The sequence below is a fragment of the Microcaecilia unicolor genome, chromosome 2 (genome assembly GCF_901765095.1).
Source record: "Microcaecilia unicolor chromosome 2, aMicUni1.1, whole genome shotgun sequence".
Classification (NCBI taxonomy): domain Eukaryota; kingdom Metazoa; phylum Chordata; class Amphibia; order Gymnophiona; family Siphonopidae; genus Microcaecilia; species Microcaecilia unicolor.
Window position 1 is genome coordinate 403,077,389 of NC_044032.1, and position 24,195 is coordinate 403,101,583.

Consider the following 24,195-nt stretch of genomic DNA (forward strand, 5'->3'; position numbering starts at 1 on the left):
AAGCTTACTAGCTTTATTACCAAACTCAAAGTGAGACTGATGAACCCGTTGAAGCTGCTCAGAAACATCAGCTACTTGCAACTCATATAACTCTTGTGGAAGATGATGCACCTGATCCAACAACTGCGGGGAAGGCCCAGAAGCCTGCTGACACATCAAACGCTCCACCCCCGCCAGCTGTTTACGAAGTGAATCCTCCGCATAACCGCCTTAAAACCATCCCACAAGACATCTGGTGAAACCTCTCCAATATCATTGAATTGAATATACTATTTAATCAAGTTCTCCAACTGTAGAAGATAAGTCATATCCGCCAGCAATGAGTAATTAAACACCAATCAAGATGAGCCCTAGGCATCACTAATAAGCGAAGCTGGATTAGCACGGGATTATGAATAGACCACGTATGGGGTACAATCTGATGACTTTGAACCGCCCTAGGCATAGTATTATGCCCAAGCCAAAAGTCAATACGGGAGAATGACTTAGGAACAGAAAAAAAATAAGTGTAGATTTATTGAAGGATTGGCCAATTGCCAGAGATCCAGCAATTGCCACCTAGCAAGAAAAGCACCTAACAAGGACCGGTCCCCACTGTGCAAACTGGACTGACCCTGAGGAGTTGTCCAGACGAGGTTCCAAGGTCAAGTTAAAATCGCCCCCCATCAGCAGCGATCCCACCCTATGTTTTAACAAGAGTTGATCTAATTGGTGAAAAAAGTTCCCATGATCCGCATTGGGCCCATAAATATTTACTAGGGTATATTTGCGGGCCCCCAAAGAAAAAACTAGAAACAAAAAGCGGACTCTCGGATCCCGGACCACTTTCTCAATTTGCCAAGGACAGGAAGCAATCATGACTCCCCTAGTCTTGGACTACTCGCGATTGGAGGCAAAGTATACAAAGGGAAATTTAGGATGATGACAAAAATGTTCATGTACTGGTTTCAAATGTGTCTCCTGAATCAGGGCGACATCCACCCTCATTGAATCAACTCCCTGAATAGGCGCTGACGCTTCATAGGGATGTTCAGTCCCCTTACATTCAAGAGCACTAATGATATATCAGACATCCAAATATAAACAATAAAAAAACAACAAAGAAAGAAAAACATTTGAGACCTTACAGCCAACCTTCCTGCTCAATCCACACATCACTCATCCTTCCTCCTCCTCCACCCCGATCTTACCCCAAGCACAACCTCTCCCCTCACCCCAACCCCCAGTTCCCTCCCTCCTTCCCACCACCCTCTTAACATTCCAAGATCCTCCCTCTCCAGAGAAGAGGAATCTAATAGATGAAATGAATCCCAACTCCCATTCCCCCCCCCCCCCCAACCAACGCTATATAAAACATAGAATTGAAACTTCCCCATACGCTAGCAACAATCACACATATTAACATAAAGGACAGGCTCCTCTATCCAGCCCACATGTCAAATCAATATCAGGTCAGCAAGCAATATACAACAGACAATTTATCTTAAAATAAACAGAAACATCATGGAAGCTTGCTAGCAGACTGCTGGCGTTGTAAACGCTTGTGACCTTCTCCACCTGTCAGGTCCTCGAGGCAGAACCTAGATTCGTGAGCCCTTGGACCCCTGCCGCGGAGCGACAGAGGCAGGCAAGACCACCCTGAAATGGGACACAAGAAAGAACAGGACTGGAACTCTGGACTGGAGTAGTAACTGAAGCAGGCAACTGGAACCAGTAGAACAGGAACAGCTTCACCTGCGCTTGACCACCGTTCCTCAGAAGTTGAGCTCCTGAGTGCGGGTGGCTGGCAGGACTTGCAGGACAAGGCAGGAACTGAAGATCCAGAGGACCCACCCTGGGTCTGGGAAACATGAGGAAAGCTAGACTAAATACTAGACTTGGACTGAAAGCTGCTGCGCAGCCACTAGCAAGAAACACAAGATAGACTAAGGAGATAAGACGTACACAACGGCTAGGCAGGAGCGGGGCTAGGACATACAAGCAAGCTAGACAGGATGGAGTTCAGGATATACCCTCAGGATAAACACACTAGCTAGGCAGAAGCAGGACTCAGGATAAATACTCAGGATATACACACTAGCTAGGCAGAAGCAGGGTTCAGGATAAGCCAGCAGGCTTGGCAAAGCAGACAGAAGAAGAACCAGGAACTATCAGAGTCTTTGGGGCTGGCAGGCAGACAATAGAAGAAACTTGGAGCTAACAGAATCTTTGGGCAGGCAGCGGACAGAAGAATAAACCAGGAGCTAGCAGAGTCTTTGGACAGGTGGCAGACAATAGAATAACCATGAGCTAACAGAGTCTTTGGACAGGCAGCAGACAATAGAATAAACCAGGAGCCAACCAAGTCTTTGGGCAGGCAGCAGACAGAGGGAAAAACCAGGGATAACAGGATCAGGGCTGAAGCTTCAGATTCCAAACACAGAGGGAAAATGGCTGAAGCTCCAGACTCCAAACACAGAGCAAGGCAAAAGAAGGACTAGCAGTCCACAGACACAAAGCAGCAGGGCAGAGCCCCCCACGGAAGGACTAGCAGTCCACAGACACAAAACAGCAGATGGGCAAAAGCCCCAGAGAAAGGCTAAGTAGCAGCGCAACAGTGCACTCACTAACCTGATGACCTATAGCATAACACTATGCAAAGGCCCTGAATGCAAGCACAGCACTTCCTTATGAAGGCCCTCACTGATGATGTCACCTGCGCAGGACAGGAGCAGGGAACACACTCCCACCAAAGAGAGGCTTGACACATATAGGAAGTGAACACACAGGAAAGACAAGCAGGAGCCATCTTAGAAACTGGCACAGAGCAGGCGGAAGCCATCTTAGATGCTGGCTCCCCAGAGAGGCATAGCCTACACAGGTGAGGTTTAGTGAAGTAATCAGCACACAGAGCCAGAGACAAAACTAACATAGAGACAGACAGAAGCCAGCACAGATGCTGACCCCCAGAAATAAGGTAAGGCTGAGGGTGGTCATGGCCACAGATGTGACACCACCCGCTGCCACTTTGGGTGAACAGATGTGGCCAGGGAGGGTCTCTGCTTGATAGGGGTCATCAAAGGTGCAATCCGATCCCCCTCCACAGAATCTCATGGCCTCAGCCACTGATTTCATCTGATGCATGTGACCATCTTTGTAGAACCCCAGGGCGAAATGGATGATGCCAATGGTACCGAATGCTCATCTCTTGCAGTTTCGCTGACATTGGCCACAGATCAGCATGATGTTTTAGGGTATTTGAAGCTAGATCATGATAGATTTCCACAGAATATGAATCCCAGTGAAAATTAGAAACTTTCCGTGTCACCTGCAACACCCGCTCTTTCAGTTTGTAATTTTGGAAGCATGCAATAATATGTCAGAAAGATTATTTCTCACAGGGCCCAAAGCTCTATGTGTCCGCTCCAGGCGAACCGCTGCAGGGTCCACCAGGGCGCCAGCCTTCATTGGCAACGAACTCACCAAGCGCTGCATCACCACCTCACAGTCCAGGTATGCAGGGACCTCAGGCAAACCTTGAAATCGCAAGTTGCACTGACAGCCTCGATTTTCTAGGTCTTCTAATTTATCTGCTAGCTGCTGGTGCTCCAAGCGCAGGTCAGCAACCTGCTGATTAAAAAAGCCCACCACCTCCACATGCTCCTCAAAACTTCCTGCCATCTCTTCAAGGCAGTTGCCCAGGTCGTATATCTCCCCCCAGAGGTCAGCTCCCAGCGAGGCCAAATCTGAATGGACACCCTTCAGGTCCGTCTGAATCTCCTGCAGCCAATCACGCAGCTTGAGGAGCGGCATTGCTTCTCCTTTTTTAAAATCATCCCTGGAAAGAAACATATCTCGGGGGGAGAGAGATCCACAGATTGCTGCAGGGAGCGTGGGGCCACCATCAGGTCCGCCATGTGGTTCGCGGCCATGCCACTTGTAAATGCAAATTTAGAAAGGCTTGCCTGCACACTCATACCAATCCACAGAGCAGCCCCAAAACAGCTGAAGTCTCTTCTCAGGACTCACCAATTACTCCAAGTGCTGGGGAATCACCACGAATTTAGTCAGGGTAAGTGAGAGCTTTCTCTTCAAGCAGCCATGTTGCTTGATGATGTCACTTCCACAGTATAGCAAATTTTAATAAATTGTACATTTATTTGCAGATTAGAAGCAGGAGACCAAAAATCAGGCTGTCATCCTGGTGGCTGACATCACTTCCTCCCCTATTTAATATCTTTAAGCCCCTTAGTGACCCTTATCCAGGATTGTGGTATTTCTTTTTCACTTCTATGCCGACGATATTCTACTCCTTCACTATACTGATCCAGATGATTTGGATATTCGTTCACTGCAATGCTGTCTGGATTCTATAGCCCAGTGCTTACCAATCACCGTTGTTCTTAAATTGTGAAAAGACAGTAGCTTGCTATCTGGCCATTTTACACCACCAACTTCCACCCTTCATTTATTTGACACCACTATTACCCCCCCCCCCCCCCCCATGAGTAGTTCTTGGAATAATTCTGGACTCTCAACTCTTTTGCACTGCAAATATCCTCCTTAAGCAAAGCAGGTTTCTTCATTCTGCGCCAAATGCAGTCCATCTGACCGGTTTATGATTGCAACACTTTACACTCTTTCCTGCTGGCTCTTCTTCTTATTGGACTCGATCTCTATAACATCATCTATTTTGGTGCTCCTAGGACTGTATTTAAGGAGCTACAAACATTGCAGAATACAGCTATCCACATGCCTTGTCGTGCTCACCAATCAAGCCACATCACTCCTCTACTGCAAAGTCACCACTAGTTAAGGGTTGAATTTTGTGTGACATTTAAAACTCTTCTCCTTGCATTTAAGGCATTACATATGGATACACCTATATATTTATCCATGTAGACAATCCCTAATCCCCAAAGCGAGTTCTTCAGTCTTTACTGCATGGTCCTGCCAGATTCAAAGGTGGCTCAGCTTGAGACTTCAAGGAACAGTGCATTTTATTTTGTAGTCCTAGCACTGTGGAATTCATTGTCACTAGCAGTCTGTGGCGAATTGTCCCTGAAAGGCTACAAGACTGCTCCCGACTCAAAGATCGCTGGCGCCACGGTCCCCAGTCCCCCCCTGCCTACCCTCAGCTCCCTTTACAGCCCCCTTCTGCCACCCACCCCCTGCATTTTGGAAACCTTAGAATCGGCGGTGCAGCACCTCGTGTCTGCCTGTGAAAGAAGCAGATCGCCTCGTCATTGGACCTTCCCTCACTATGTCCCGCCCTCACAGAAATAGGAAGTTACATCAGAGGAGGGCGGGCCACAGTAAGGGAAGGCCCGAAGTCGAGGCGATCTGCTTCTTTCAGAGGCAAACACGAGGTGCTGCACCGCCGATTCCGAGGTTTTTAAAATGCAGGGGGCGGGTGGCAGAGAGAAGGGGGTTGTAAAGGGAGCTGAGGGTAGGCAGGTGGGGACTGGGGCGCCAGCAGTCTTTGGGTCGGAAGCAGTGGGAATGGAGCACCCCCCCTCGTGCTGACAATCGGGGAGGACCGCCCCACCACTGATTATTAGTGTAAAGTTTAAAGTTGGATGTGGGTATAGATTTTGATAGTGAATGATGTGTTTTGACCCCATTCTTAGTTTATGATTTTGCCAATGTGATTACTTTGAGACAGTATGGCACAGAACAGTTTAGTAAACCCACATAAATATACACAGAGTGCATACAAAAACATTTACACCAACTTCAAATCTGTGCATCAGCATTTGCACACTATGGGGACTGGTTCTGGGTGCTTATTTTATAAAGGCCTATGTTGTTTTTATAAAATAGAAACACAGAAAAATGTAGGCAGATAAAGACCATATGGCCTATCCATGCCATCTATTCTCCCAATCACTCCTTTAGAGATCCTATGTACTTGTCCCACACTCTCTTGAATTCAGATACTGTTTTCATCTCCACTACTTCCACCTGGAGGCAGTTCCACAAATTCACTACCCTTTCTGTGAAGAAGTATTTCCTCAGGTTACTTCTGAGTCTATCCCCTTTCAACTTCAGCCTATGCCCTCTTGTGCCAGAGCTTCCTTTCAATTGAAAGAGACTTGCCTCCTGTGCATTTATGCCACATAGGTATTTAAATGTCTCCATCATACCTCCCCTCTCCCCTCTTTCTTCCAAAGTATACATATTGAGCTCTTTAAGTCTGTCCCCATGCACTTATGATGAAGACCACTGACCATTTAAGTAGCCACCCTCTATGTTGACAATCCCCTAATCTGGTTCTTTAGTCTTTAAATGACCACTGCATGGTCCCCTGCGAGGTCCGAAGGTGGCCAAATTGAGACTACAAGGCACAGTGCATTTTATTTTGTAGCCTAGTCCTGTGGAATTTGTTGACCTGTGGACCGACTCCATCCTGTTTATATCTTTTTGAAGGTGCAGTCTCCAAAATTGTACAGAACATTCTAAATAGGAGCCTTTTAAATGTCTCACATGGGCAAAAGGAAATTTTATAACAAGCATCTAAGGCAAGAAAAGGACAGAAGCTCATTTATTAGCCTATTTTATAAAAGCAACATACAAACGTGCATTTAATACATGTAATAGATTAAACCAGTGGTTCCCAAACCTGGTCCTGGAGGCACCCCTGCCAGTCAGGCTTTCAGGATATCCATAATGAATATTCATGAAAGATTTGCATGCATTGCCTCCACCGCATGCAAATCTCTCTTATGAATATTCATTGTAGATATCCTGAGAACCTGACTGGCAGAGGTGCCTCCAGGACCAGGTGCTTTCCTGGATTTTCATCCGTGTGGGATCTTCTGTTAATTACTCCCGGAGTTGTTGCTTGTATTGTATTCTCAACTTTTTCTGTGTACTTTGGATTTTCGTTGAGGTGTTTTCCTGTTGTTGCTTTCCCCGTATTTTATGAAATACACGCATAAATGCCAATCCCATCCATTCTCTGCCTCCGGGAATGCTTATGCATATATTACGTAAAAAGCAGGTGCTATGTTTTTCAAGTACCTATTTTAATGCATGCATACTATTGGGCAACTTTGTAAGCACTTTCTTGAGTGCTCAAATCACTACCCCCATACAACAGGACAACCAGGCCACAAAAGGCCCCAGCATTACCTTAATGTCTCAACTTTGCTTTTGAATCTGTGGGGGTCTACCTATATCAAAAACATGGTCACACAGATGATGAATGCTGCTTGCTGAGGTTTTCATAGCACTAACTTGGAAAATCTTCCACCACTAACCAGTGGAAGAAACATCTGCCTGAAACTGCAATCTGAAGTGTATGATACAATCTGGAATTCATACTGGCAGACGTTAGCTGTTAAAAAGAGGAGGGAAAGCCTGTTGGGTGTGTTCCTCTTATCGGTGTCTCTCTTTTTTTGTGTGAGTATAAGAGAGCATGTGCATATTATTTATGCTTTATATCTTGTTTATCTATTATAAGCTGTAGATCAGTGCTTCTCAACCCAATCCTTGGGGTACACCCAATCAGGGTTTCAGGATATCCACAATGAATATGCATGAGATACATTTGCATACCAAGGAGGACGTGAATGCAAATCTATCTCACGCATATTTATTGTGGATATCATGAAAACCTGACTAGCTGGGTGTGTCCAGAGGATTGGGTTGAGAAACACCGCTTTAGATGATACTTTCTCTGCTGTGTGGATAAATTAAATGTTAAAAAAAAAAAAGGAAGAAAAAACTATACAACTATCTTACTGGTCATCTGGCATCGCTTTAACGCCTTCCACATTAACAGAAAGAGTTTGTACACTTCCCAGAATCTTGTGCAGCGACTCTACCAGCTGTTGTTGCTGGTTTCGAATATCAGTCTCTTTTTTATTGAAGACTAAAGCCACAAGTCCATCTTCATCCTTGTTGCTGGGAATACAACTGAAGCCAACAGCCTATAAGCAAAAACAACATTGTTTATAGAAAGCATTAGTCAGCAATTAAGAAACACTTTACACTGATGTAGTTAGGGCCAGCACTTCCTTAGAGCTGTGAACTATCAAAAGAAACCTAAGAAAGAAGTTTCCTGAGCTGTGTTAATACACTAATTTGTGTTAATTTGCATTTAATGCAAATTATTAGTAAACAGTTCCCACTACAAATAATCAGGTTGCATTACAAATTACATTTCTGCATGGTAAAGTGCAATGCCATGTATTAATGCATTAACCCAAGTTTGAACCTAAGGCAATAAAGGACCAATTGACTTGTGTCCAAGGTCACAAGAAGCATCAGTGGAACGTGAAGCTAAAGTCACCATTGCAGACTTAGATATGGTTGCAATCATACAATCTTGGTTTAACAGAAACCAGGACTGAAATATGACCACCCCTGACAATAATCTCTTCAGAAGAGACAAATAGAAAAAGTCTCCATGTTGGCCAAAAAGCATTACAATATCATGGAAGGTGGTGTTTCCTTAGAGTGAATAAGAGAGAACTCAGTCCCTGGAAGTTATCCCATGAAACACATTGGACCGTATACCATATATCAGTTTGGCATTAGAGTATATCATATATCAGTTTGGCATTAGAAGAAGCTCCTAAAGCATAGGAGAGTTCTGAAAGGAATTAAGACCATGGGAATCCTGGGAAATGTAGTCCTTGAGAGTCCTGAACTGAAAGGCAGTTAACTCATATTACAGACAAGCAACTTAGGAGATGCAGTGAGAAAGCAGCAGGGGTTCAGAACACAGGTGAGGGTAACTAAGTACCTAGATTCAACTAGTAGTCTGCTGGTGAAGGCAAAGCAAAGCAAGACAGTTTGGTAGAGAAAGACAACGGTAGAATGCTTGGCTTAGTTGATAAATTGTAAAATGAGATAGGAACTGGGTTTACTGCATCAAGATTCATTTTAGAAGCCATAGAGAAGCATTTACCCAGAACTTTCACAAGAACATAAGAATAGCCATACTGGGTCAGAATCAGACTAATGGCCCAGTATCCTGTTTTAAACAGTGGCCAAGCCAGGCCACATGTACTTGTTAGAAACCCAAATAGTGGCAACATTCCATGCTAACAATCCCTGGGTAAGCAGTAGCTTCGCCATAGCAGACTATGGACTTTGCCTCCAGGAACTTGTCCAAACCTTTTTTAAACCCAGATATGCTAACCGCTGTTACTACATCCTCCAGAAAAGAGTTCCAGAGCTTAACTATTCATTGATTTAAAAAAAAACACATTTTCTCCTATTTGTTTTAAAAGTATTTCCATGTAACATCCTTGAGTCTTTGTACTTTTTGAAAGAGTAAAAGATTGATTCACTTCTATTCAGGATTTTGTAGACCTCAATCATATCTTCCCTCAACTGTCTCTTTTCCAAGATGAAGAGCCCTAATCTCTTTAGCCTTTCTTCATGAGAGGCATTCCATCTCCTTTATTATTTTGGCTGCTCTTCTTTGAACCTTTTCTAGTTCCGCTATACCTTTTTTGAGATACGGTGACCAGAACTGAATGCAATACTCAAGGTGAGGTGGCACCATAGAGAGATAAAGAAGCATTTTTGGTCTTATTTACTATCCCTTTCCTAATAATTCCTAGCATCCTGCTTGCTTTTTTGGGTGCCGCCGCACACTGAGCAGAAGATTTCAGCATGTTATCTACAATGACATCTAGATTTTTTTCTTAGGTGCAAGGTGCAAATCCACAAGGTGGACCCTAGCATCAGGTAACTAATTCGGACTATTCTTTCCAATGTGCATCACTCTGCATTTGTCCACATTAAATTACATCTGCCTTTTGGATGCCTTCCAATATCCTAAGGTCTTCCTGTAATTTTTCAAAGTTCGTATGCATTTTCACAACCTTGAATAGTTTGTGTTATCTGCAGATTTAATCACCTCACTTGCTCTGATTTCCATATTATTTATAAATATATTAAATAGCACCAGTCCTAGTACAGATCTCTGCGGCACTCCACTATTCACCCACCTCCACTGATAGAAATGCCAGTAGTGTACCTCATTAGCATTTGTCAAATTTAATTGATTTTGACAGATGACATGCCCAGTTCTAGGTTTTCAGCAAATCAGAAGCAAGAACACACCAAGCCACACCCACTTGCCTCTTTTGATGACATCACCACCCAAACCACGCCTACTCCCCACCTCCCCTTGGATGTCATCACTGGATATGTCTTGACCCTGTCCAAGCTTGGCCCCTTTACACAGCCACACCCCTTGATCTGTCTTATTTGCATAGCTCCATCGCAAACCCCGCCCATTTTGGTGACATCATAGGAAGTGATATAGCCACACCCTTTTCCAAGATGGCAGCAACACTGCATGCATCGCATCACTTCCTGTGTCCACTACTATTTCTTCACAGAGAGAGTGGTGGATGCTTGGAATGCCCTCCCGCGGGAGGTGGTGGAGATGAAAACGGTAACGGAATTCAAACATGCGTGGGATAAACATAAAGGAATCCTGTTCAGAAGGAATGGATCCTCAGGAGCTTAACCGAGATTGGATAGCAGAGCCGGTAGTGGGAGGCGGGGCTGGAGGTTGCGAGGCGGGGATAGTGTGGGGCAGACTTATACAGTCTGTGCCAGAGCCAGTGGTGGGAGGCGGGACTGGAGGTTGGGAGGCAGGGATAGTGCTGGGCAGACTTAAACGGTCTGTGCCAGAGCCGGTGGTGGGAGGCGGGGATAGTGCTGGGCAGACTTATACGGTCTGTGCCAGAGCCGGTGGTTGGGAGGCGGGGATAGTGCTGGGCAGACTTATACGGTCTGTGCACTGAAGAGCATAGGTACAAATCAAAGTAGGGTATACACAAAAAGTAGCACACGAGTTGTCTTGTTGGGCAGACTGGATGGACCGTGCAGGTCTTTTTCTGCCGTCATCTACTATGTTACTATGTTACTAACCGCCATCTTAGATGTGGTCATGTAACAGGAAGTGGTGTCAACCCCCCCCCCCCCCCCCCCCCCCCCCCCTCCCGACACTGTCCACTGTCACTGCCTCGGTAAAATTTAGTCATGCATGCACACCTTAACCTTTGTTGCTCACAGGAAAATAAATAGACATTTTTTTTTCTTCTTATAATATTTTTTCTTTCAAAAGGATACCTTGTGCTTACTTTTAAAGCTGTTTCTTCACTTTTTTTTCTCACAGGAAAGAAAATAGGCATTTGTTTTTCAAAAAAAGGACACCTTTTTAAGCTGGATCTTCGGATTTTTAAGAACGGCAGAGCTGTTTGCATTTTTTGTCCAGCAAAACAAACTATTCTCTGTCTGTGTGAGATCACGGTCTGTAGCCTGATGTTTGCTATTTAACACTGTCTATGTGAGATCAATATGTTCTGTTGATGCTAGAGAACAACACGGGAGAAGGTAAATGTTGTAATCCGCGGGAATGGGAGATAATTTTAAAGTTCTACCGCGGGTGCAAACAGAGGTTATTTCCCCACCCCGAAGGTGACCCCTCCACCCTCCATAAAATGGACGCCTACCTTTTCCCGTCCGCTCTGCAGTGCTCAAGTCTTTGACTCGTTGGTACCTGTCAGCTGATCGCTCCGCCTCCTCCACAGTGTAACATCACTAAGAGAAGATTCCTGATTGGCCTCTCTTAGGCTTCTCCAATTTATTCCCAATTCCCATTGGCGTAGGACTCGGAGTAGCACAGTAGGGCAGCTCAGAGAATCATCAGCATAACTGAAAGGACTGCCTCTAATAGGGAGGGCGGACAGCCGAAAGAGACAGAGAGAGAAACCTTGTGTCGTGTACTTTCTAAGCTCTGTCTGCACCTACAGTAAGCCTTATAAGCCTTAATTAGAAGAAAACTCCCAAGTCCAGTCTGACCATATTAATAATTTATAGAAATAGTACCTCAAATTGTGTAAAAAATGTTTGTGTTTTCACTGTTGTGTTTAAAATTGATGATGGCATGGCAACGGTGTCACAAGCAGCCATCATACATTATTTGAATCATTGCTGAAGCTCAGCAAAGATTTTATGCAAAAGCAAATGAATTTCAATCAAAAGATACCAAAGAACACTGGTTCACCATAGAAAATTTTCAAAAAAGAGCAGTGCTTATCTAGTGTAACTAAGAAGAGCACTTGTTGCGAGTGATGTTACAACAAATAGGCTGGTTTATATGCAAATGCTACAGTAATTCTCCCAGAGTTCAAAGTTGACATCCATAGCTTTAAAAAAATTATAATCCAACATTGAACAGAAAGCACTGAAAATAAAATACAATCATTGGAAAAAGCATTCAGAAGACAGTGTGTGGAATAATTACCCCAAACAGAAACTCACAAGATACCAACATGAACGCCTCAAAACAACCTGAGCTGCATTTAAATTCTCATGTAGGATATCCTTTTCTGAGCAGCCCCTGGCCTAACTAGATGTACAGAGCTTATTCATTTCTGTAAACTTTGCTATCTCTTCTTTCCTACTTAGTCTTGAACAAATACCAAATAATATAGTGATTTATACCTCCTGAACAGAACACTAGTTCAAGAGTATATGTAGTGTTTTTTTTCTGTTTCTAGCCTCCTCTCTCCTGTCCCCTAGCAAACCCGTTTATCATACAGTCACATGTATAAAAATGTAATAACATGCGGCAAAGCTAGGCATGTCTGGACAAGTCTGCATACAGATCACTGTCAAACAGAAGGCAAAACTTCAGTCTTTACCTTAAAGGTCTCGATGCTGAGACTGAGGTCTACCCACCGGTAATCGATCTGACAATCAGAAAACATTGCTAGTGACCAGAACGTGCAGCGTATGGCTGAAACAGAACAGGATGACCTGTTGCTGGAACAGAGTCCTTGCTGGATGTACTGCCATATGGGCAAAAGTATTTGGCTCTCAAGAATTCAACGACTCACTAACAGAAGACCTATATTGTGAACACAACATAACCATGACTAAAAATGCTGCGGATTATCCAGAAGACACGTTCGGAGATGCTGTCAGTGACACAGAAATATATGAAGTGGCTGAGGATACAGAACTCATGGATCTTCTAAACCAGATGTAGGCGTCATCTTCCCCCGTTTCACAGGTATGCATGTAATTTTTCTTTCTTTTTTTGACAAAATATGTTCTGGGGTATACCTTTGTGGATGTTTTTCTTGATCTGTCTTTTAATAGACTGTCCATATTCTCTTGTAGGAGAACAACGAGGGGTACAGAGACGCCACGAAGCAACAGCTGGTCAGCGTCATGTGTTTGTATTTCTTGTGCTGCTGTCAGGACGCCAGTGAAAATGCATAAGGTATACAAAGATTTTGCAAATGGGCCTCCAGACCCGAGGATGCACAAGACATGAGATGGTGGCACCGTATACGTCTTACTAAGCAACCGAGGATCCATGCTCTTTACCGGAAAAACGTCTTCAATTTGCTCGTATGAATAGCGGTTTACAGCATCACTGCTGGGGCGAGACTGTGGCAAAAGACAGTCAAGGTTGTGCATTGGAAAGGTGGGGGCTGAGCCAACACGCGTGCCTGAGATGGCACCCTGATGTCAGAGTGCAGAAACTACGAGCGCTTTGCGAGAGACTGTGCTTGGAACGCATTCTAGGCATCATTCTGATAGCTGGGTATAAAATGGTACTACTGATGTTTTTTAATAAAACTATTAACACCATCATTGACCTCAATGAAAGTGTAAAATAAGCGCCTAATTCTATTGAAAAGCCAGATAGTTTGGCCAACAGACAAAGGTAGTTGTACAGTGCAAACATTTTCGAATGCATGAAAATCACTGGGTGGTCACGATAAAAAGTCTATATTCACCGAGTTTAAATTTAATCTCATTCCACTTGGAACATAAATGTAGCTAGTAACAAATAAAGCTGTAAAATTTCAAACTGAAATTCCAAGCGGCTGCTGAGAAAACAGCAAAAAATTCTAGAAGGTTACTTTTTTTTTTTTTTAATTCTTTATTTATACTTTTTAACAATCATAATAATTCCTTATGAATGATAATACACGAATTAGTAATCCAAATACAAAATTTTTAACAATTCCACAAGTGTATTCTACTATCGATCACAAATTTAAGGTAATGGTCCAAGATTATTAGAAAAATTAAAAAATACTTAACTATAAGCATAATCACAAACAAATTAAATCAAAAGAGCAAGTTACATCTCGAGCGGCTGCCTCAAGTTGCCATACAGTGTTACATGTGAGTCTAGACTTCTACATTTACCTCCTCTCTGCTTAACAGAAATTCCTCCAACTGTTTCGGGTCAAAAAATTGGTATTGTCTAGATTGAAATTTTATTCTATATATACATGGATATCTCAAAATAAAGTCTGCACCTATTGCTATTACTCTTAGACGTAAAGATAGAAACTTTTGACGCCTTTGTTGAGTATCTCTAGCCAAATCAGGAAACACCCTAACCTTTGATCCCAAAAACATAGAATCCAAGTGTCTAAGGGAAAGTTTAAGGACTGCATCTCTATCTAATTCCAACGCAAATGTCACCAAAAGTGTAGTTCTTTGAGTTATAACCTTCAATGAAGACTCAAGGAATGCCGTAAGCTTCATTGCTTCTTGTGTTTGTTGATTTTCAGATGATTTCACATCTGTTTGTATATAATAAGCTCTAGTAATAGGAGGCAAGGAATTCTCCGGCATTCCCAGAGTCTCCATTAGATACTTTCTGGCCATTTGAATTGGGACCACCAAGGGGGACCTAGGAAAATTTATAAAGCGCAAAGTCAATCTCTTTGAATAATTTTCCAGATACTCCAAGCGTCTCGAGGTAGAGTTTTTGTCTTTAATTAAAGTTTGTCCCACAAGATCAATTTTCTCAATTTTTTCAGACAGCCTTCGAACCTCAGTAGCTTGGAATTCACTGGATTGAATCTGTTTTAGAGCAGTCTCAGATAAAGCTTTAATTGTCTCCATGTTTTTCAAAATCAAAGTTTGTAAGGCAGATTTGGTAGAAGAAGTCAGGTCCCACAGTGACTCTAAGGTCACTACAGCTGGTTTTTCTACCTTTCCCATTGAAAAATCCGGTAGGTGGGCATTAACAGCTTGTTCCAGGATACTCACTGTCTTTTCCAAGGCTTGAGTAGATGTTATACCTGGTTCAGCTTGTGTTATAACTCCAGTTGTCCGCTCGTGCAGTCTCCCTCCCTGGTCACATAGCACTCTTCCAGACGCCATGGCTCCAGGACTTGCAACAAAAGCTTCCCTTCCGGGTTGTGGGGGTGCTGCACGTTCGACGGGGCTCAGGGAAGCCCCGTCTACACTGCTGTCCAGCGTCGGAACGCTAGCACCGGCAGACGGAGTCGACGCCTGCTCGGGACCGGACCCAACACGAAAATGATCCAGCGTTGTCTGGCGCGGCTGAGGTGTATAGCCCGGTGCGAGGGGAGCCACACGAACTTTACCTCTTCTCTTACCCATCGCATCGACGGGAAAGACGCTCGCGTAAGTCTAGGCTGACAGCAGATTCCAGGTGCGTCCGTTTGCCTTGCTCTAACAGTCGCCATCTTGGACCTCTTAGAAGGTTACTTTTTTTTGCCTCACCCTGTATAGGAAATAAAGTCCATGAAAGAACTATTCCATTAAACCCCTTTAGCAGGCCCGTGCCCACTCCCTCCCCCGCCCACAGGAGCCCTTTACAGAAAAAGCTCTAGTTTACCAGAAATGACGTTAAGTGAGAAGGTTCCCCCACAAAAAAAAACCATACTGATAGTATACAACACATTTACAAGGAAATTTAAGATAATAGAACCACTTCTGGCCTCACAAAACATTTGTTGCCTTTTCTGAGTTTCACATGACATCTGGCAAGTCAAAATCTTTTCTTCACAAAAAAGTCTCCCTAGATCTAAAATAATATTTATGTAACATATCTCTATCAAAATATTAATAAATGTCACAACTAATGTCCCAGAATTTCTAGAATCATCACCTCCTCTTTAGTATTCAGGAAATCCACAGTAATATCTTCATTAGAATGCCGAGATTCACGTTTATATCCTGGCAAATAATAAGATCACGTAAAGCGAATGCTACATACCTGTAGAAGGTATTCTCCGAGGACAGCAGGCTGATTGTTCTCACTGATGGGTGACGTCCACGGCAGCCCCTCCAATCGGAATCTTCACTAGCAAAGACCTTTGCTAGCCCTCGCGCGCCCGCGCGGCCGTCTTCCCGCCCGAAACCGGCTCGAGCCGGCCAGTCTCGTATGTAGCAAAAGAGAAACAAGGGAAGACTCAACTCCAAAGGGGAGGCGGGCGGGTTTGTGAGAACAATCAGCCTGCTGTCCTCGGAGAATACCTTCTACAGGTATGTAGCATTCGCTTTCTCCGAGGACAAGCAGGCTGCTTGTTCTCACTGATGGGGTATCCCTAGCCCCCAGGCTCACTCAAAACAACAACCATGGTCAATTGGGCCTCGCAACGGCGAGGACATAACTGAGATTGACCTAAAAAATTTACCAACTAACTGAGAGTGCAGCCTGGAACAGAACAAACAGGGCCCTCGGGGGGTGGAGTTGGATCCTAAAGCCCAAACAGGTTCTGAAGAACTGACTGCCCGAACCGACTGTCGCGTCGGGTATCCTGCTGCAGGCAGTAATGAGATGTGAATGTGTGGACAGATGACCACGTCGCAGCTTTGCAAATTTCTTCAATAGAGGCTGACTTCAAGTGGGCTACCGACGCTGCCATGGCTCTAACATTATGAGCCGTGACATGACCCTCAAGAGCCAGCCCCGCCTGGGCGTAAGTGCAGGAAATGCAATCTGCTAGCCAATTGGATATGGTGCGTTTCCCTACAGCCACTCCCCTCCTATTGGGATCAAAAGAAACAAACAATTGGGCGGACTGTCTGTTGGGCTGTGTCCGCTCCAGATAGAAGGCCAATGCTCTCTTGCAGTCCAATGTGTGCAGCTGACGTTCAGCAGGGCAGGAATGAGGACCGGGAAAAAATGTTGGCAAGACAATTGACTGGTTCAGATGGAACTCCGACACCTTTGGCAAGAACTTAGGGTGAGTGCGGAGGACTACTCTGTTATGATGAAATTTGGTGTAAGGGGCCTGGGCTACCAGGGCCTGAAGCTCACTGACTCTACGAGCTGAAGTAACTGCCACCAAGAAAATGACCTTCCAGGTCAAGTACTTCAGATGGCAGGAGTTCAGTGGCTCAAAAGGAGGTTTCATCAGCTGGGTGAGAACGACATTGAGATCCCATGACACTGTAGGAGGCTTGACAGGGGGCTTTGACAAAAGCAAACCTCTCATGAAGCGAACAACTAAAGGCTGTCCCGAGATCGGCTTACCTTCCACACGGTAATGGTATGCACTGATTGCACTAAGGTGAACCCTTACAGAGTTGGTCTTGAGACCAGACTCAGACAAGTGCAGAAGGTATTCAAGCAGGGTCTGTGTAGGACAAGAGCGAGGATCTAGGGCCTTGCTGTCACACCAGACGGCAAACCTCCTCCATAGGAAGAAGTAACTCCTCTTAGTGGAATCTTTCCTGGAAGCAAGCAAGATGCGGGAGACACCCTCTGACAGACCCAAAGAGGCAAAGTCTACGCTCTCAACATCCAGGCCGTGAGAGCCAGGGACCGGAGGCCGGGATGCAGAAGAGCCCCTTCGTCCTGCGTGATGAGGGTCGGAAAACACTCCAATCTCCACGGTTCTTCGGAGGATAACTCCAGAAGAAGAGGGAACCAGATCTGACGCGGCCAAAAGGGAGCAATCAGAATCATGGTGCCTCGGTCTTGCTTGAGTTTCAACAAAGTCTTCCCCACCAGAGGAATGGGAGGATAAGCATACAGCAGGCCCTCCCCCCAATCCAGGAGGAAGGCATCCGATGCCAGTCTGCCGGGGGCCTGAAGCCTGGAACAGAACTGAGGGACTTTGTGGTTTGCTCGAGATGCAAAGAGATCTACCAAGGGGGTGCCCCACGCTTGGAAGATCTGGCGCACCACTCGGGAGTTGAGCGACCACTCGTGAGGTTGCATGATCCTGCTCAGTCTGTCGGCCAGACTGTTGTTTACGCCTGCCAGATATGTGGCTTGGAGCACCATGCCGTGACGGCGAGCCCAGAGCCACATGCTGACGGCTTCCTGACACAGGGGGCGAGATCCGGTGCCCCCCTGCTTGTTGATGTAATACATGGCAACCTGGTTGTCTGTCTGAATTTGGATAATTTGGTGGGACAGCCGATCTCTGAAAGCCTTCAGCGCGTTCCAGATCGCTCGCAACTCCAGGAGATTGATCTGCAGACCGCGTTCCTGGAGGGACCAGCTTCCTTGGGTGTGAAGCCCATCGACATGAGCTCCCCATCCCAGGAGAGACGCATCCGTGGTCAGCACTTTTCGTGGCTGAGGAATTTGGAAAGGACGTCCCAGAGTCAAATTGGACCAAATCGTCCACCAATACAGGGATTCGAGAAAACTCGTGGACAGGTGGATCACATCTTCTAGATCCCCAGCAGCCTGAAACCACTGAGAAGCTAGGGTCCATTGAGCAGATCTCATGTGAAGGCGGGCCATGGGAGTCACATGAACTGTGGAGGCCATGTGGCCCAGCAATCTCAACATCTGCCGAGCTGTGATCTGCTGGGACGCTCGCACCCGCGAGACGAGGGACAACAAGTTGTTGGCTCTCGCCTCTGGGAGATAGGCGCGAGCCGTCCGAGAATCCAGCAGAGCTCCTATGAATTCAAGTCTCTGTGCTGGGAGAAGATGGGACTTTGGGTAATTTATCACAAACCCCAGTAGCTCCAGGAGGCGAATAGTCATCTGCATGGACTGCAGGGCTCCTGCCTCGGACGTGTTCTTCACCAGCCAATCGTCGAGATATGGGAACACGTGCACCCCCAGCCTGCGAAGTGCTGCTGCTACTACAGCCAAGCACTTTGTGAACGCCCTGGGCGCAGAGGCGAGCCCAAAGGGTAGCACACAGTACTGGAAGTGACGTGTGCCCAGCTGAAATCGCAGATACTGTCTGTGAGCTGGCAGTATCGGAATGTGTGTGTAGGCATCCTTCAAGTCCAGAGAGCATAGCCAATCGTTTTCCTGAATCATGGGAAGGAGGGTGCCCAGGGAAAGCATCCTGAACTTTTCTTTTACGAGATATTTGTTCAGGGCCCTTAGGTCTAGGATGGGACGCATCCCCCCTGTTTTCTTTTCCACAAGGAAGTACCTGGAATAGAATCCCAGCCCTTCTTGCCCGGATGGCACGGGCTCGACCGCATTGGCGCTGAGAAGGGCGGAGAGTTCCTCTGCAAGTACCTGCTTGTGCTGGAAGCTGTAAGACTGAGCTCCCGGTGGACAATTTGGAGGTTTTGAGGCCAAATTGAGGGTGTATCCTTGCCGGACTATTTGCAGAACCCACTGGTCGGAGGTTATGAGAGGCCACCTTTGGTGAAAAGCTTTCAACCTCCCCCCGACCGGCAGGTCGCCCGGCACTGACACTTGGATGTCGGCTATGCTCTGCTGGAACCAGTCAAAAGCTCGCCCCTTGCTTTTGCTGGGGAGCCGCGGGGCCTTGCTGAGGCGCACGCTGCTGACGAGAGCGAGCGCGCTGGGGCTTAGCCTGGGCCGCAGGCTGTCGAGAAGGAGGATTGTACCTACGCTTGCCAGAAGAGTAGGGAACAGTCCTCCTTCCCCAAAAAAATCTTCTACCTGTAGAGGTACAGTGGGGGAAATAAGTATTTGATCCCTTGCTGATTTTGTAAGTTTGCCCACTGACAAAGACATGAGCAGCCCATAATTGAAGGGTAGGTTATTGGTAACAGTGAGAGATAGCACATCACAAATTAAATCCGGAAAATCACATTGTGGAAAGTATATGAATTTATTTGCATTCTGCAGAGGGAAATAAGTATTTAATCCCTCTGGCAAACAAGACCTAATACTTGGTGGCAAAACCCTTGTTGGCAAGCACAGCGGTCAGACGTCTTCTGTAGTTGATGATGAGGTTTGCACACATGTCAGGAGGAATTTTGGTCCACTCCTCTTTGCAGATCATCTCTAAATCATTAAGAGTTCTGGGCTGTCGCTTGGCAACTCGCAGCTTCAGCTCCCTCCATAAGTTTTCAATGGGATTAAGGTCTGGTGACTGGCTAGGCCACTCCATGACCCTAATGTGCTTCTTCCTGAGCCACTCCTTTGTTGCCTTGGCTGTATGTTTTGGGTCATTGTCGTGCTGGAAGACCCAGCCACGACCCATTTTTAAGGCCCTGGCGGAGGGAAGGAGGTTGTCACTCAGAATTGTACGGTACATGGCCCCATCCATTCTCCCATTGATGCGGTGAAGTAGTCCTGTGCCCTTAGCAGAGAAACACCCCCAAAACCTAACATTTCCACCTCCATGCTTGACAGTGGGGACGGTGTTCTTTGGGTCATAGGCAGCATTTCTCTTCCTCCAAACACGGCGAGTTGAGTTCATGCCAAAGAGCTCAATTTTTGTCTCATCTGACCACAGCACCTTCTCCCAATCACTCTCGGCATCATCCAGGTGTTCACTGGCAAACTTCAGACGGGCCGTCACATGTGCCTTCCGGAGCAGGGGGACCTTGCGGGCACTGCAGGATTGCAATCCGTTATGTCGTAATGTGTTACCAATGGTTTTCGTGGTGACAGTGGTCCCAGCTGCCTTGAGATCATTGACAAGTTCCCCCCTTGTAGTTGTAGGCTGATTTCTAACCTTCCTCATGATCAAGGATACCCCACGAGGTGAGATTTTGCGTGGAGCCCCAGATCTTTGTCGATTGACAGTCATTTTGTACTTCTTCCATTTTTTTACTATGGCACCAACAGTTGTCTCCTTCTCGCCCAGCGTCTTACTGATGGTTTTGTAGCCCATTCCAGCCTTGTGCAGGTGTATGATCTTGTCCCTGACATCCTTAGACAGCTCCTTGCTCTTGGCCATTTTGTAGAGGTTAGAGTCTGACTGATTCACTGAGTCTGTGGACAGGTATCTTTCATACAGGTGACCATTGCCGACAGCTGTCTGTCATGCAGGTAACGAGTTGATTTGGAGCATCTACCTGGTCTGTAGGGGCCAGATCTCTTACTGGTTGGTGGGGGATCAAATACTTATTTCCCTCTGCAGAATGCAAATAAATTCATATACTTTCCACAATGTGATTTTCCGGATTTAATTTGTGATGTGCTATCTCTCACTGTTACCAATAACCTACCCTTCAATTATGGGCTGCTCATGTCTTTGTCAGTGGGCAAACTTACAAAATCAGCAAGGGATCAAATACTTATTTCCCCCACTGTAGATGCTGAAGGCTGCCGGCGGGAGAACTTGTCGAATGCGGTATCCCGCTGGTGGAGATGCTCTACCACCTGCTCGACCTTCTCTCCAAAAATATTGTCTGCACGGCAAGGCGAGTCCGCAATCCGCTGCTGGAGTCTGTTCTCCAGGTCGGAGGCACGCAGCCATGAGAGCCTGCGCATCACCACACCTTGAGCAGCGGCCCTGGACGCAACATCAAAGGTGTCATACACCCCTCTGGCCAGGAATTTTCTGCACGCCTTCAGCTGCCTGACCACCTCCTGAAAAGGCTTGGCTTGCTCAGGGGGGAGCGCATCAACCAAGCCCGCCAACTGCCGCACATTGTTCCGCATGTGTATGCTCGTGTAGAGCTGGTAAGACTGGATTTTGGCCACGAGCATAGAAGAATGGTAGGCCTTCCTCCCAAAGGAGTCTAAGGTTCTAGAGTCTTTGCCCGGGGCCGCCGAAGCATGCTCTCTAGAACTCTTAGCCTTCTTTAGGGCCAGATCCACAACTCCAGAGTCGTGAGGCAACTGAGTGCGCATCAGCTCTGGGTCCCCATGGATCCGGTACTGGGACTCGATCTTCTTGGGGATGTGGGGATTACTTAGTGGCTTGGTCCAGTTCGCAAGCAATGTCTTTTTCAGGACATGGTGCAAGGGAACAGTGGACGCTTCCTTAGGTGGAGAAGGATAGTCCAGGAGCTCAAACATTTCAGCCCTGGGCTCGTCCTCCACAACCACCGGGAAGGGGATGGCCGTAGACATCTCCCGGACAAAGGAAGCGAAAGACAGACTCTCAGGAGGAGAAAGCTGTCTTTCAGGGGAGGGAGTAGGATCAGAAGGAAGACCCTCAGACTTCTCGTCAGAGAAATATCTGGGGTCTTCCTCTTCCTCCCACGAGGCCTCACCTTCGGTGTCAGACACAAGTTCACGAACCTGTGTCTGCAACCTCGCCCGGCTCGACTCAGTGGAGCCACGTCCACGATGGGGGCGTCGAGAGGTAGACTCCCTCGCCCGCATCGGCGAAGCTCCCTCCGCCGACGTAGTCGGGGAGCCCTCCTGGGAGGTGGCCGCAGTCGGCACCGCACGCGGTACCGACGTCGGGGACCTCACCCCGGGCGATGGGCCAGCCGGCGCCACGCTCGACGGTACCGGAGGCGCAAGCACCGCCGGTACCGGAGGGGTAGGGCGCAACAGCTCTCCCAGAATCTCTGGGAGAACGGCCCGGAGGCTCTCGTTCAGAGCGGCTGCAGAGAAAGGCATGGAGGCCGATGCAGGCGTCGACGTCAGAACCTGTTCCGGGCGTGGAGGCTGTTCCGGGCTGTCCAGAGTGGAGCGCATCGACACCTCCTGCACAGAGGATGAGCGGTCCTCTCGGTGCCGATGCCTGCTGGGTGCCGACTCCCTCGGCGACCCAGAGCTCTCGGTGCCGACGTGGGGAGGAGACCGGTGTCGATGCTTCTTCGACTTCTTCCGAAGCATGTCACCGGAGCTCCCCGGCACCGACGAGGAGGACGTAGAATCCAGCCGTCGCTTCCTCGGGGCCGAGGTCGAAGGAGGTCGATCTCGGGGGGGCTGTACCGCAGGAGCCCTCAGGGTAGGGGGAGACCCACCCGAAGGCTCACCGCCACCAGCAGGGGAATGGACAGCCCTCACCTGCACTCCTGACGATGCACCACCGTCCGACGACATCAGCAGACGAGGTCCCGGTACCACCGACGTCGATGCAGCTATCCGATGTCTCGGCGCCGATGCAGAGGGCCGATGCCTCGATGCACTCGATGCACTGGCGGCCGAGGATGAAGGTCTGGACGCTGACGACGTCGATGCACTCGAAGACCCTGGTGCCGATGCCGACGAAAAGCCCGAGAACAAAACGTTCCACTGGGCCAATCTCGCTACCTGAGTCCGCCTTTGTAACAGGGAACACAGACTACAGTTCTGAGGACGGTGCTCGGCCCCCAGACACTGAAGACACGACGAGTGCCTATCAGTGAGCGAGATTACCCGGGCGCACTGGGTGCACTTCTTGAAGCCGCTGGAAGGCTTCGATGTCATGGGCGGAAAAATCACGCCGGCGAAATCAAAATCCGAAATGACGAATGGTGAGCACCAAAAACTTTAAGGGAGAAAAATCTCGACCGAGGCCGAAAAGAGGCCTACCCCGACGACGAAAGAAAACTTACCGGGGCAAAATCTGAAAAATACGGGAAGGGGCAAACGAAACCCGAGGGCTTCCGGAGCACTTCCCAAACAGTTTGAGGATTTTCCGAAGAAAAAACACGTCGAAAAAACGGACGCGCGAGGTCGACTTTCCGGGGCTCGACACAGCGAAAACACGACCGTACCGAGTGCGGACGAAAGAAGACTGGCCGGCTCGAGCCGGTTTCGGGCGGGAAGACGGCCGCGCATGCGCGGTGTGCGCGGGCGCGCGAGGGCTAGCAAAGGACTTTGCTAGTGAAGATTCCGATTGGAGGGGCTGCCGTGGACGTCACCCATCAGTGAGAACAAGCAGCCTGCTTGTCCTCGGAGAATAGATGGTATTGATTCCTGAGATAACTAATACTTCCAACAAATCTTTCTTAATCATTTCTTTAGCAGGTACCTTTGGCAGAAATGGAAAGTTTACAAATCTTGGTTAGAACTTCTATTAGAATTTTCAAGCGTTTCCAATTTAAACTGAATAATGGGCAAACCCATTATACATGTCCTCTGAACTAATTACATCTGAGAGACAACTTGTTGAAGAGATTGATCTTTTTCTATTAAAGGAGCAAACTTAGTTGAAAATCAATTACATTTACTTGTGTTCCAATGTCTTAATTTGAGGTAATTCTTGAGGGACACTTCCCAAAACAAAACAACTTTCGTATCTCAGCTTCACCTCTGAGCACCAACAAGATGGTTGCCACAGGGCTCCTCCAGTTTGAGGCATTAAACCACCTATGCTGCTG

The 24,195-nt window shown here is 47.0% G+C and overlaps 1 protein-coding gene across 2 annotated transcripts in view; it reads right to left on the reverse strand.

Moving 5' to 3' along the window:
• The window catches only part of NUP54 (nucleoporin 54), a 325,681-nt gene that overhangs the window by 153,372 nt on the left and 148,114 nt on the right, over positions 1-24,195 (reverse strand). For both annotated transcript variants that reach the window (XM_030190649.1, XM_030190648.1), the window contains one exon: positions 7,726-7,913. In XM_030190649.1, coding sequence (XP_030046509.1) covers positions 7,726-7,913 — 188 coding nt within the window. The remainder of the gene's footprint in view (positions 1-7,725; positions 7,914-24,195) is intronic.